This window comes from Malania oleifera, chromosome 10 (genome assembly GCF_029873635.1).
Source record: "Malania oleifera isolate guangnan ecotype guangnan chromosome 10, ASM2987363v1, whole genome shotgun sequence".
Lineage (NCBI taxonomy): Eukaryota > Viridiplantae > Streptophyta > Magnoliopsida > Santalales > Ximeniaceae > Malania > Malania oleifera.
In genome coordinates, this window is record NC_080426.1 from 42,314,619 (window position 1) to 42,327,974 (window position 13,356).

The window sequence follows — 13,356 nt, forward strand, 5'->3', positions numbered from 1 at the left end:
ATTAGATACAAAAGAAGGGGAAAGAGATATATTTAAACTTTCTTGAGTTATTGAAAGAAAAAGTAAGGACTTAGATAATATAAAATGTATACAAAGTGAGAATGATATTATCTTGGTTAAAGAAGAAGACATAAAAGAAAGATAGCAAAGTTACTTTAGTAAGTTATTAAATGAAAACCAAAATAGAAGGCTTAAACTTAGAATTGACAAATAAAGGAAAAACTAAAAATATGAGATTTATTCACAAGATTAGAGTTAACAAAGTTAAGTTTGTACTAAAAGGGATAAAAAAAATGGAAAAGTTATAGAACCAGATAACATCCCAATTGAAGTCTGGAAATGATTAGGTGATAATGGAATTATATGGTTAATTAATTTATTTAACACAATTATAAAAACTAAGAAAATGCTAGACGAATGGAGGAAAAGTGCTTTAATACCTATACACAAAAATAAAGGAGATATTCAAAATTATAATAACTATTGTGGAATTAAAATTACAAGTCATATGATGAAACTATGGGAAAAGGTAGTTGAATAAAGGTTATAGTTAGAAATGAAGGTCTTTGAAAATCAATTTGATTTTATGCATGGGAGATCTACTATGAAAGGTATATATTTTTTTAATAAAATTAATGGAAATATTTAGGGAAAAGAAGAGGGATTTGCATATAGTAGATATTGATTTAGAGAAAGCTCTAAAACAAAAATACAAAAAAAAAAAAAAGCATATGTAGTAAGTATACTGATGTTATTAAGGATATGTACAATGGAGTAATGACTAATATAAGAACTATTGGTGGAGAGACTATAGAATTTCCAATCATGATAGGTGTACATTAATGATTTGCTTTAAGTCCTTATCTTTTTGCTTTAGTGATGGATCAACTGACTACTGACTGGGAGTATCCAAAATGAGATTCCATAGTGTATGTTGTTTGCAGATGAATTTTTATTGATTGATGAAAACTAGGGATGGAGTAGAGGTTAAGTTGGAATTATGGAGAAAAACTTTAGAATCTAGATGCTTTAAGATAAATTAAAATAAGACAAAATATATGAAATGTAATTTCAATAATAGTAGGAGAAATATTAAAGATAAAGTTAAACTTGATGATGTAGAAATAAATAGCACTTGTAGATTTTGATGCTTTGGATCTATTATAAAAGTTGAAGGAAAAATTGAAGAGGATGTAATGCATAAAATTAAAGTAAGTTGGGTAAAATGGAGAAGTGTTTCATGTGACGCCCCGATTTTTCTATAATTTTTTTTAAAACAATAATAAATATTCACTCGTCATCAACCATATTCGCCAATCGGCCACGTCAACAACCCGATTACCACTCTTATGACCCGACTCACATTGGGTACCAGGTAAAAAGCCATTTCATTTAAACAACCTAACAACGGAAAATAGTATATACTTAACAACCAGAATACAATACTCAGAGTATCAACATACATATATATATATATATATATATATATATATATATATATATATATACATTATCATCTCATACTCAAAAACAATTCAACTCTAGGGGAATTACTCCTCCCCTAGTCCAAAACTCATCCTGTGTGTCAGGGTCTCAGCTCCCTATTGTCTCGGAGCTCTATTGCCTGACCTATCTTTGTTCCTAGAAAAATTTAGATAATTTGGGTGAAAGACATCTCAGTAAAGGAATAAATTATTTACAGTATGTGACCATATGAATTCAATTATAATACACTTTACTTTTCAAATTAACATTTCATCTGAGAATAATACATTGATAAACATATTCTCATAATCATATAATTATACAACACAAGATTTTATAAGTTTTAAAACTATTTCTCAAATTTAACCATTTCCAACACATATTTACCCGCAAAGTCCCTGAGAATAGGGAAGACTACCCGCTTATACAGATAGCTTCTCTTTGCCCTAACACGTTATGCAGTTAGGTATGACCACATCTAATACCTATCAGGACACTCACCTTACTCAGTAAGCCCTTAGGCAGAAAGTTTCACTTTGCCTCAATTATTTATATTATTAACTCACACGGTTCCATTTCTTAATTTTATCATTATCTATTTCTTAATTTCCATTATTTCTTTCATTTCTCATTTTAGCCCATTTTATCATTTTTTCACTTTTCGTTTCTATTTCACTATTCGGCTCATGAGTATCCTTGGTATCTAGTACCAACATCGAGTTTGTAACTCATGGTTACCTTGAGAATCTTCTTTCCATGCCATGCTTCCCCTCATGGTTAAGGTTGTGCGGCCGAAGGCTGGATCTAACCGTGGTTGGCCAACCCGGTTAGATCAAAATATCATATCACATATCTCGCGTCTGTAGTATGACTGACCGGCCTATAGTCTTGATCTAAACTCAAGGGGCACAACAACTCTACTAAACAACTCAGTCGACTGTCACGCCACACGCTCCAAGAGTCTGTGTGGTTACACTACATCACTAGCAATGGTACCGTACTCAATATCACAACTCATCATTAGGGTTTCCATAACCATCCATCAGGGTTATCATTACCACATACCCACAATCATTATGCAGTATTGGTATTTCATCAATCACATTTCAATTCCCATATTGCAGTATTCACATTGCAATATTCTCATTTTCTCATTCTCAACTCAATATTCACAATGCCATATTTACATTTCAGTATACTCATTTCAATATTCATGTTTCAACTATTCATATTACAATATTTACATTACAATATTCATATTTCCCATTTTCACATTTTCAATATTCATAATTTCAGAATTCCCCATCTCAATATACACATTTCATTCTCATAATAATATATATAACCCATTTTGTGAATTTCCAAACTTTTCAATAATACAAATCATATTCTCATATTTTCCCATTTATTATAAACAATATTCCTATAATCATATTTCATATTCCAAAATATCACAAATTAATATTATTCAAATGCCACACAATTTATCTGATATTTATATCATAATAATTTCCAAACAAAATACCATATGCTCATTTTCACATATCAATTCAAACAGTTACTCTAAAAATACTGTTATAATTTATTCCCCTTACCTGACTTATTGAGAGTCTCGTTAAAACCCAAATCTTATCCCTTGGTACCTGAAACTCAAATCCTGCAATTTGCGTTTTTCCCAGATTAATTAACTCATTTTTTAAAATAATACTCATATAACCTTCCTTAGGCTCCATATACCCCAAATTAACATTTAAACTAATATTTAACACCCTCACTTGATTTTTTGAACTATGCCTGCGGAGTCCCGAAATTACACCCGCGACGCTCACCCGGATTTTAAATTTCAAAAATCCTACTTTAACCTCAGAATGCCTAATATCTAACAATTTTAAATCAATACTAATTAAATAACAATTAGCCACTTAATAACCCCCTTATTCTAAATTTGGGGTTACGCCTACGACGACCCCACGAGAAATCCGCTACACTAGACTTGTAGAGAATTATCCCTAGATTCTCGTGGTGGTGTCCGATCGTCAATTGGACTTAAAATTTACAAGAAATTGAGATAAAAACAAAAATTTAGCTTACCTCAGGAGATATGCTTACGCCGCTCTTACAACCAATCTGCTATGGTAGAAATGATGGCAGCGAAAAATAGAGTCCAGCAATATTCTATGATTTCTGATCAGGCGAGTATCCGTCCAGAAAAATGAGGAGAGAGGGAGAGAGAACAAGGAGAGAGACGAGAAACTGAAGGAGGGGGGGGCTCTGCGCAAAGGTTAAATCCTGAAGCTTCAGGATGAATGATATGATATGATATATATATATTAATAATATAATATTTAATTAATAATAATATATTTAAATAATAAAATAAAAATTAATTAATTATTATTTAATTTAATTTTTTAATTTTTAATTTAATTTAATTTAATTTTTTTGAAATCACCTTACTAATCTTGTGTAACCATTTTTGGGATTATTACACTTCATGTGTACTTTGTGATCATAGAATACCCTTAAAGTTAAAAGAAAAGTTTTATAGGACGATTATAAGACTAGTTATGTTATATGAGTCAGAATATTAGGCAATTAAGAAACAACATATCAAAAAAGTGAAAATTACTGATATAAGAATGTTTAGATGGATGAATGGTATAACATTAATATAAATTAAAAAATGAACATATTCGTAGTAATTTAGGCATAGCTCCTATAGAAGATAAGATAATAGAGGGACGACTTAGATGGTTTGGATAATTACAACGTAGATTACATAGTGCGTCAGTGAGGAAGAGTGAGTTAGTTATTGTGAGGGGTAGTAGAAGGGATAGGAATAGACTTAAAATAACTTGAAATAAGATAATAGGTAAGGATTTAATAGTCTTAAATTTGTCGAAATAAATTGTCCATGATTACATAAATTGGCGAAAAAAGATTCATGTAACCAAACCACCCATGACCCATCTAATGAGACTTAAGACTTGATTTTGTTGTTGTTGTACTAAAGTAAGATACTCAAGTATTAAATGATTTGAATTTCTAATTGGAAATAATTAAGTAAACTTGTTTAGTTTTCTCAAGTTGGATTGATCTCCACTCAATATGGATACGATTCATATGCTTTCTACTTCCCACTGCCGAATGTGCCATATGAGATTAGCTTGTTGCTTAAGGCTCAAGGATAAAATTACTCAGTTATATGTTATTTTGATGCAATATTTTCAAACTCTGGCCATTGCATGGCTAAACAACATAGTTTCTTAGCTATTGGTAATATTTAGAACTTAATTTGTAGTGAAAGGGAATGAAAGTGAGAGAAAACTATGGGTTATGATTGTGTGTAGGTGAAGCAATTGAATCAAACCTTCTTGTTGCTGAAGTCATTGTTAATGTGCAATGCTTGAATAGTTCGAAACTATTTGTTGAATTAGTTCTAAATTCACAATGAAAGCACTTAAAATATGAGTTATGATACCTAATTTATAGTGCCCACTTTCATGGTTACAATTATAATTCTCTTCGTGCTATTTTTTTCTTTGGTTATTGAATTTGAATTAAACCCAATTTATTTTTGTAGAAGCCTTATGATTACTTTAAATGAAGCACAAGCAATATATTGTGCAAGCATTAATTTCTCTTTTTATGAAAAAGGATTGTTGGTTTGTTTCTGAAGTAGAGCATTAGACGCATTGTATTTGAAATAACATGAATTATTAAGATGTTGACAAACATTTTTAAATTCATTGACATTGTAATGGTAAAGGAAAAGACTCCTTTCATAAAAGGAAGCATTCAAGGGGATGAAATTGGATGGCCGCAAGTAAGAAAGTTCACACAATAAAGAAAAATTCAAATGATCAAACAATAAAGGAAAATATATGATAAATTACTTTACAGGTCCTCAAAGTTTTACTAAATTGTATTCCATGGCCTAACTTTATTGAGATCCTTAAAAAAGGTCTTGAACCAAATTAGCCTAAATATAATATTTCAAGAATCAATTCACAATTCGAACTTTAAATAGTGAAGTGCAATTCAATAAAACTTTCAAAAAATTATTATAAAGAAAAAACTAAATATAGTCACTACCCTAGTTACCTTTTCTATCCAACTTCAATTTCTATTTTCTAAATTCTCCATTTTGTTTTCGAGTTTTAGGCTTCCATATTTTCAATGTGCAACCCATCATCATGAACTTCAATATTTGAAATCTCATTTCCTTTAAACAATATAAATATTTCTTAAAAATACCATTGCACAAAAAGATAAAAGCAGCCCATTTATTCATGTGCAAAAGCACATGCTTTCTTACTATTACCATGTGACCAAAGGAAGAATGAGGTGTTAAAACTTTTGGTGCCAAAGAAAGAAAATTTTGAAAAAAGGAAAATATAAAAAATTTCACTTTTTTATATTTATGATGTCGATCGAGTTTAATCGAGTTTGAAGCTTAACATTTTCAAGTTAAGCTCGAGTATTTTGTTGGGTAGACTCGAATACACTCCTAATTCCAGGATTCACAACCTAACTTGAACTTTTTTTCAAAATTTCTCTTTTAATGTCTTATTCATTTACATGAATTATTCTATTGATTTTACTGTACATAAGAACATTCATTTTTCGTAACAATATGAAGATTAATCTAATCTAACACGACCTTTCCCTATGACCACCCATGGAAAAATTGCAAGTCTTCACTCTTCAGCACTCCCTCAGAAATCAAACAGCCTGAAAAAAAAATGAAGTAAATAAATAAACAAATGAATAAATATCTGTAAAGAAAAGTTCCCTACGAAAACAATCTTATAAAAACCAAAAAGCGAGGTCCCTCAAAATTTATCAAACAAAAAATGTTAGAATTAGTGCTACTGCCAACAAATTCCAGCAAATTCCTGTACACATTATATGAATGGAACATGGGTTCCCCTGTACAGCATATAATTCTTTATTCCTTTCCTCTTCTTTACCTACTAGGTATAAATTTCTATATTGCCAGTGTTCCTTCAGTGACGTGGTTCTCGTCCGAAGAGTCCGATGGCTGACCTTTGGATTTACTCATCATACGAGAAAATCCATAGCCAAGAGAACTTCCACTGGCTTCACAGAGCTGCCCACACAAACAAAATAAGTCCAGAAATCCTTCTAAATCTCTCGTTTAAAATTTTGGAGTAAAATGTGGTCCTGCACTCACAAGTACAAGACTGGTATTGTGAAAATCAATTCAAAATATGACCAATGTTGAGTACCTCGGTAAGTTCGGAGAGGTGGCGGGTCCTATATTCGTTGATTGTTGCCGCAATCTCCGACATGGGTAGTTTAGCCTAAAAAATATAGGGGGGTAGGGGGGGAAGAAAAAGAAAATCTGAGAATGTATAAATCAACACAGGCACAAACACACTCATTTACACTGGTTTGCCATATGGTTGTCAAACCACAGCTTTAAAATAAAATATAAGTGATATATCTGAATATGACTGCCCAAGATTGTACAATATTAGCAGAAAAGGATTCATGTAGTTGATCCCATCTGGTGGCACTTAAGGCTTTGTTGTTGTGGCAATTGCATCTAAATAGGTTGAACTTATATATTGTTCTATATATTTATACGTTTACATGGAAAAGGAACTCATGGTACATAATCAGAAGTTTCACAAATATCCAAGAGATTGGCAGCAAAAGCTTTCTAATATGGGTGAGCACATACAACCTTAGGCAGAAACGAAAGTCAGCATGTAATTAAGCACTTGAATTCATTTCATCATATATGAGTTAACTCCATAAAGATATTTCACTGTAAAATAACTGTGCAGGATTAAAAGAAAACAACTCTGCCGAAACACCGTTGAAATGGGAAAAAGGAACTGCTGAAGAAAGAAATTTTATAAAATTTAGCAGTAGTCACATTTTTGTACCTGTGCAAGAACAGCAGCTGCTAACTGTAGACTTGGTTCCAACGTCTCCGGAACTACCTGTACATTTTTTGACAGGGTATGAAATAAAATTCAAACCTTGATGTAGGATAGACAAAATCTACAATGAATACTAATTATTTTAACAATTTCAAATTTAACATAAATTGCACGAATCACTTTGTAACAGTTGAAAATTATGCAAAAATATAGGCTATAATCAAGATCTCAAAACAACATAGTCCAATATCTGCATGTCAAGATTTCTATAAAGAAAGAAAACTAGAAATGGGAAAGGTACAATTTATTTCACACTGAAAAACAGAAACTAAAATTTATAGCAACAGCCATAAGAAAAATACCGCTGTAGCCCCAGCCTTCTCCAAATTAAGTCCATGATCCACATCATGAGCACGGACAAATGTCTTCACATTTGGGAAATATTTGCTCAGTGCCCAAACAGTTCTATAGTTTGCACCAGGGGTATCTAAAGTTATTGCTGCAGCACATGCTCTTTCAGCTCCAACTTTATGGAGAACCTAGCCAACCAGCAGACAAAGAAACATGTCAATCTTTGAACTAGCAAGTAAGCCAATTCCAGATCAGACATTCAGTTTACCTCTCGGCTTCCAGCATCTCCAAAATACACTGGAAGATCAAGGGCACGCCCAATAGCGACTCTATCACTGAAATTATGGAAACTACATAATTAATCTGAAAATAGTGCAAAAAATTCCTACCAATCAAAATTTCACAAAGTCCATGCCCAATTTGCCACGGCACAAACATTGCAGAACATTAAATGCATATATACTTTCCCTTCAAATTTTCATTCATATCAAAATGTCAATGAAGGTACTCTGGAAAAACATGTAACAAAATTGCTAATTGATGCAATTGGACAATGGTCAGTCCATGGTATTCACAATCAAAATGCTGCAACTGAGACTGATTAGGACTTCTACATTTATATTTGGAAGCTTAAATCATTCCCCACCAGGGGCATAACTATGATACATGTATACACACACACAAACACTAGTAAACACATCACATGCATTGCACGTGATTGAAAGCAAATAATTTTAATCGATATGCTTAGATAATTCTAATATAATTTAGAATTTTTAGAAATAATTTCATCATTTATTGACTCTGTTAGACTACCACTTTACCTAAAAGCTTAAGCTGTTAGGTTGTTGGCCAACAATATATGACATGCTCTAACACGCCCTTGCAGGTGCAACCCGTTAGCACATGAACATATAAACAAAAGATAGATAACACCGATACCACCACACTATAAATGTGGGCAACAAGACTAGCAATCATGGCTTTGACGCCATGTTAAGCAAGCATTTCACCTAAAAGATTAAGCTTTTAAGTAATGGGCCAACAATATATATCAAGCTTTAAGAGTCATAATCAAGTTTTATAAAATAAAACATTTTACTCAAAATTATTTGCAAGAAATTAAAGTTTTTTCATAATTATAACATATAGATGCAAATACCGAATATTGCTACGACACAACACAAATATAGGGCCAAAAAAGTCATAGAAAATATAAGATATGACACAACATGTACACGCAAAAGATGTAAAATATTATATTTAAATATATTACATATGATGTTATAAAAATTCTCAATATATATATTTCCAGTAAAATGCCAATCAGTTTATTGTAACTTAGAAAAAGAAAAAGAAAAACAAGCTGCACTACTTGACTGTAATTATAATTTTTTTTTCAAAGTGCTGCACGAGTGTCCAAGATGTGCCTTAGAAGCATTGGAGGAGTGTCAAATACAATAAATAAATAAATAAATAAAACTTTAAAAAATTATGGAAATGTTGATGAAATGTTAGATGCCTGTTAGAGAAGTGTCCAAAGAGTATCCAACATAACAAATTTTGAAATGAATATGACAACTTTTTAGAGGAGCAACACTGATACATAGTTTTCTAGCAGCTAAAATATTATATTTATAATATACAATACTAAAATTAAATTTTTTAAAATGAAAATTTAGGAAAGATTAAATAATTTTACCTAAATTCATTTTTAAATATTAAAATTTTTATTTTTATAAAAGTATAATAATTATATTAAATCCTAGTCAGTATACATTTTAAGCCAATTGATTTACAAATAGATTATATTATTCTAAAAGTTAAAATTTTAAAAGTAAAAAGTTATATATTATTGTCAAAGATATCATATGAGATGGGTCGTATCAACAAGAAAGAGTCAAATAAATGTAGCATTATGTGAATTACTTATAAATAGAACATGTTACTAAAATAGGTATGTTGATACATTTTTTTTAAATACAAGTAAACATAATTGATTGTTATGTGATCAGTATTAGCTGGGCATATAAAAAAATTAATTGTGTTATTGTCTAAAAGGACATTTTTTGTCAAAACATGTAATATACATGCAGCCTCACAAAAATTTCAGTTATTAATTTTATAAGATGTGCATGTGCTGCATGAAGTTTGCAATGTATGAGAATCAATTTTTTATCTTTTTTGAATGGACAAGATGACATTTAATTTTTGTATTAAATTTAATTTTTCTATAGAAACAATAAACTTTTTTTCATCCTGAGTCAATAAATAATTCTTTTGATTCACAAATTTAATACAGAAATTAATGTTTATTTTACATGCAAAAGTGGTACATGAGAACCTATGAGCAAAATTCAATAGTTTTGAAATATATTTTTATATGTATTAGTGACTAACTATTTATATAATAAACTATGATTCATTAACCTGAAACTGTCTCATAGCTATTACTTTGTACACTTAATATAAATGATTTTCTTCTACTTTTAAAATAAATTGTGGTTTTGTTACTTGGAGGGTAATTTGGGATCTATGATTTTATTTTTAATATTAAACTATGAGACCTCAATTATTGTTCATCTTAATAATATTTAAAAATTTATAGTATTTCCAGTTTTAGAAGACGATACAAGTTTACCTACTCTGCAGTTTTATTATAAACCAATTTGTTTAACATTTTTAATAGTCACTTTTATTTTATTTTTTCACTAAATATTTAGTAGACAAATGATTGTTATTTTTTATTTACTTAGCAATCAATTACCAAATTTATTCTACTTCCAAATAGATTTGAGGTCTGTTATCTTAAGAGTATTTCTTAATCAATGATTTTATTCCTAATATTCATTCTTGACAAGTGAAGTATTTTGCGATAATGATATTAGATAATTTACAATAGTTTTAGAAGATGCTAAATGGTTTAATTATTTTACATATTTTACAAAATAAATCTTCTTTATTTAGCATTTCTGTCTTATGATATTATTAATTTATTTTTTTAACCAAATGGACTTTATTTAATTCAAACCCTAACATATCTTACACAAACTTCCTAAATAAAATTATCAAGTTTTAGTTAAATCCAATTGTTTTTAGAAATGTTTTGTTTACTTCTAAAAAATATCGATATTCTTGTCCATAAAAATGATACCGTTGACACTTATCATATGAATTAGCATATATATTACAAGCACACCACTGATGATTGCCCCAGGATCTGTTCGGTGTCGTTTAAATCAAACAATGCAGGAAATCTTACCTCCTAACATCAAGAGCAACAAATGGAATCAGTCTTTCTGAAAGGAGTTGTGCAATGATCTGAAGGAAAAGCACTAGTGTTACAAATGCATGTGTACAAAACTAATGGCATGTTCATAATATAAATAATTTTATGAAATTAAAACTGCATCACTGAATATAATGACCAGACCTGGCCAACTCGTCCAAATCCACAGAGAATAATGTGATCTTGCAAATCATCTGTCTGGAAATACAATCAAGCCAAAAAAAATTAAGATTGAAGTGTCAACCAAGATAAAAAAAAAAAAAAAACAGACTAACCACAATATTGACAAATTTAACTGCAAAATGTTGTAATTGAACAGATTGAGCATTAAATAAACATCTAGTAAAACATTCTGTACGAGAGCAAATGGCATAAACTGCATGTTCTAATGCCTTATGAATGACATTCAATGGAATAGCACAAACATAAGCATGTATAATTCAAAATTTGGGGAGTGGAAATTTTTTGTAGGATGGCAGATATAGATGATGATTAATCTTTTAAAAAAGGAGCGGTGGTGTAGATGTGTAGGACAGGACGCTGGTTATTGGATGGATTGATCCGATGCTTTTTGGAGGCCGTCAAGGGTGTGTTGGGTCCTGAGCCCAAGAGTGCTTCGTTTAATTAATTAGTTATAGCTATATCATGTGCAGCTCGTAGATATGTATATTTTTACACACTTTTTTGCATTTTTCTAATTTTTGCTCCTGGTTAATTTTGAATGAAATTGGAGTAACTGTTTTTCCCCCAAATCTTCCTCTTGTCTGTGTTTACCCTCTCTTCATTCTTCATCAAGAGATTAATCACCTCAGCTCCTATAACGAAAAATTATATATAATAACAACACTATAGTTCAATGATTGATAAAGAGGGATGCATGAAATTTGAGGATTTTCCAAGGGTTATTGAAGGTTTTTTGAGAAGAAGAATAACCATTCTTATTAAATTTCAAAAGACACGATTAGAAGATAAATAGTAGAAGAAGGCCACAAAATCAGCAAATCAAATCAGCAGATCTCTAGGCTAGAAAAAAGGAAACAGAAACTACTAGAATCTGAAATAGAAATTTCAGATTTTATTTGCAAAAAATAGAATTTCCTAATTTATTCACTAGAAATATTACACCCCCCCCCCCCCCCCCCCCCTAGTTGGAGCGTAGATATCTATCATGCCCAACTTGCTTACAAAGAGCTCAAAACTAGGTCTGAAAAGTCCTTTGGTGAAGATATCAGCTATTTGTTGAGTAGTAGGAACAAAAGGCATGCAAACAGCTCCACTATCAATCTTCTCTTTTATGAAGTGTCTGTCAATCTCTACATGCTTCGTGCAATCATGTTGTACTAGATTTTGAGCAATACTTATGGCAGCTTTGTTGTCACAATACAACTTCATTGGCATGTTCACCGGCATCCACAACTCTTCAAGAATTCTCTTCAGCCATAGCATCTCACAAACTCCGCTGGCGATAGCCCTATATTCTGGCTCGGCACAGCTCCTTGCAACCACATTCTGTTTCTTGCTTCTCTATGTGACCATATTTCCCTAGACAAAAGTATGGTATCCTAACGTGGATCTCCTGTCAATAACAGAGCCTGCCCAATCTACATCAATGTATGCCTCTATATTCTGCTGTGTGGTCTTCTAGAAGAGTAAACCCTTGCCTGGTGTACTTTTCAAGTATCTGATAATCCGATAAACCGCTTCAAGATGTTTCTCATAGGGTGAATGCATAAACTGGCTTACCAAACTCACAGCAAAAGCAATATCAGGTCGTGTATGTGACAAGTAAATTAACTTTCCCACCAACTTTTCATATCGAGTTGTATTCACGGGATCACCTTCATTGTCATCTCCAAGTTTTTTATTGAGATCTATTGGAGTGTCTGCTGGCCCACAACCGCTCATCCCAGTCTCCTTAAGGTCAAGGACATACTTCCGTTGGGAGACAACAATCCCTTTCTTCAACCGAGCAACCTCCATTCCAAAGAAATACCTTAGAGATCCTAAGTCCTTGATCTCAAGTGTTGATGAGAGGGAAGTCTTCAATCGATTCATCTCAAGTACGTTATCTCCAGTGAGAATTATATCGTCTACAAACACAATCAGTATCGCTATCTTCCCATCTTGTGAAAGTCTTATAAACATCATATGATCACCTTGCCCTTGAGTATACCCTTGACTTTTAACAAACTGAGTGAATTTCTCAAACCAAGCTCTTGGTGATTGTTTTAACCCATATAAGGACTTCTTCAGTTTACACACCATTGTGCCAAAGTTTTCACCAAATCTTGGAGGCGCATCCATGTACACTTCTTC

General features: G+C 31.4%; 1 protein-coding gene across 6 annotated transcripts in view; it reads right to left on the reverse strand.

Annotated features, from left to right (window-relative positions):
- Window positions 1–6,026: 6,026 nt before the first annotated feature.
- The window catches only part of LOC131165915 (K(+) efflux antiporter 2, chloroplastic-like), a 58,511-nt gene continuing 51,181 nt past the window's right edge, over window positions 6,027–13,356 (reverse strand). For 3 of the 6 annotated variants that reach the window (XM_058124087.1, XM_058124089.1, XM_058124088.1), the window contains 7 exons: window positions 11,185–11,238; window positions 11,014–11,072; window positions 8,020–8,086; window positions 7,763–7,939; window positions 7,404–7,460; window positions 6,738–6,812; window positions 6,027–6,598 (listed from right to left, as the gene is read on the reverse strand). In XM_058124087.1, the coding sequence (XP_057980070.1) occupies window positions 6,476–6,598; window positions 6,738–6,812; window positions 7,404–7,460; window positions 7,763–7,939; window positions 8,020–8,086; window positions 11,014–11,072; window positions 11,185–11,238 (612 nt within the window). In that variant the 3' untranslated portion in view covers window positions 6,027–6,475. The remainder of the gene's footprint in view (window positions 6,599–6,737; window positions 6,813–7,403; window positions 7,461–7,762; window positions 7,940–8,019; window positions 8,087–11,013; window positions 11,073–11,184; window positions 11,239–13,356) is intronic. The other 3 variants (XM_058124092.1, XM_058124090.1, XM_058124091.1) reach the window with 1 other exon arrangement.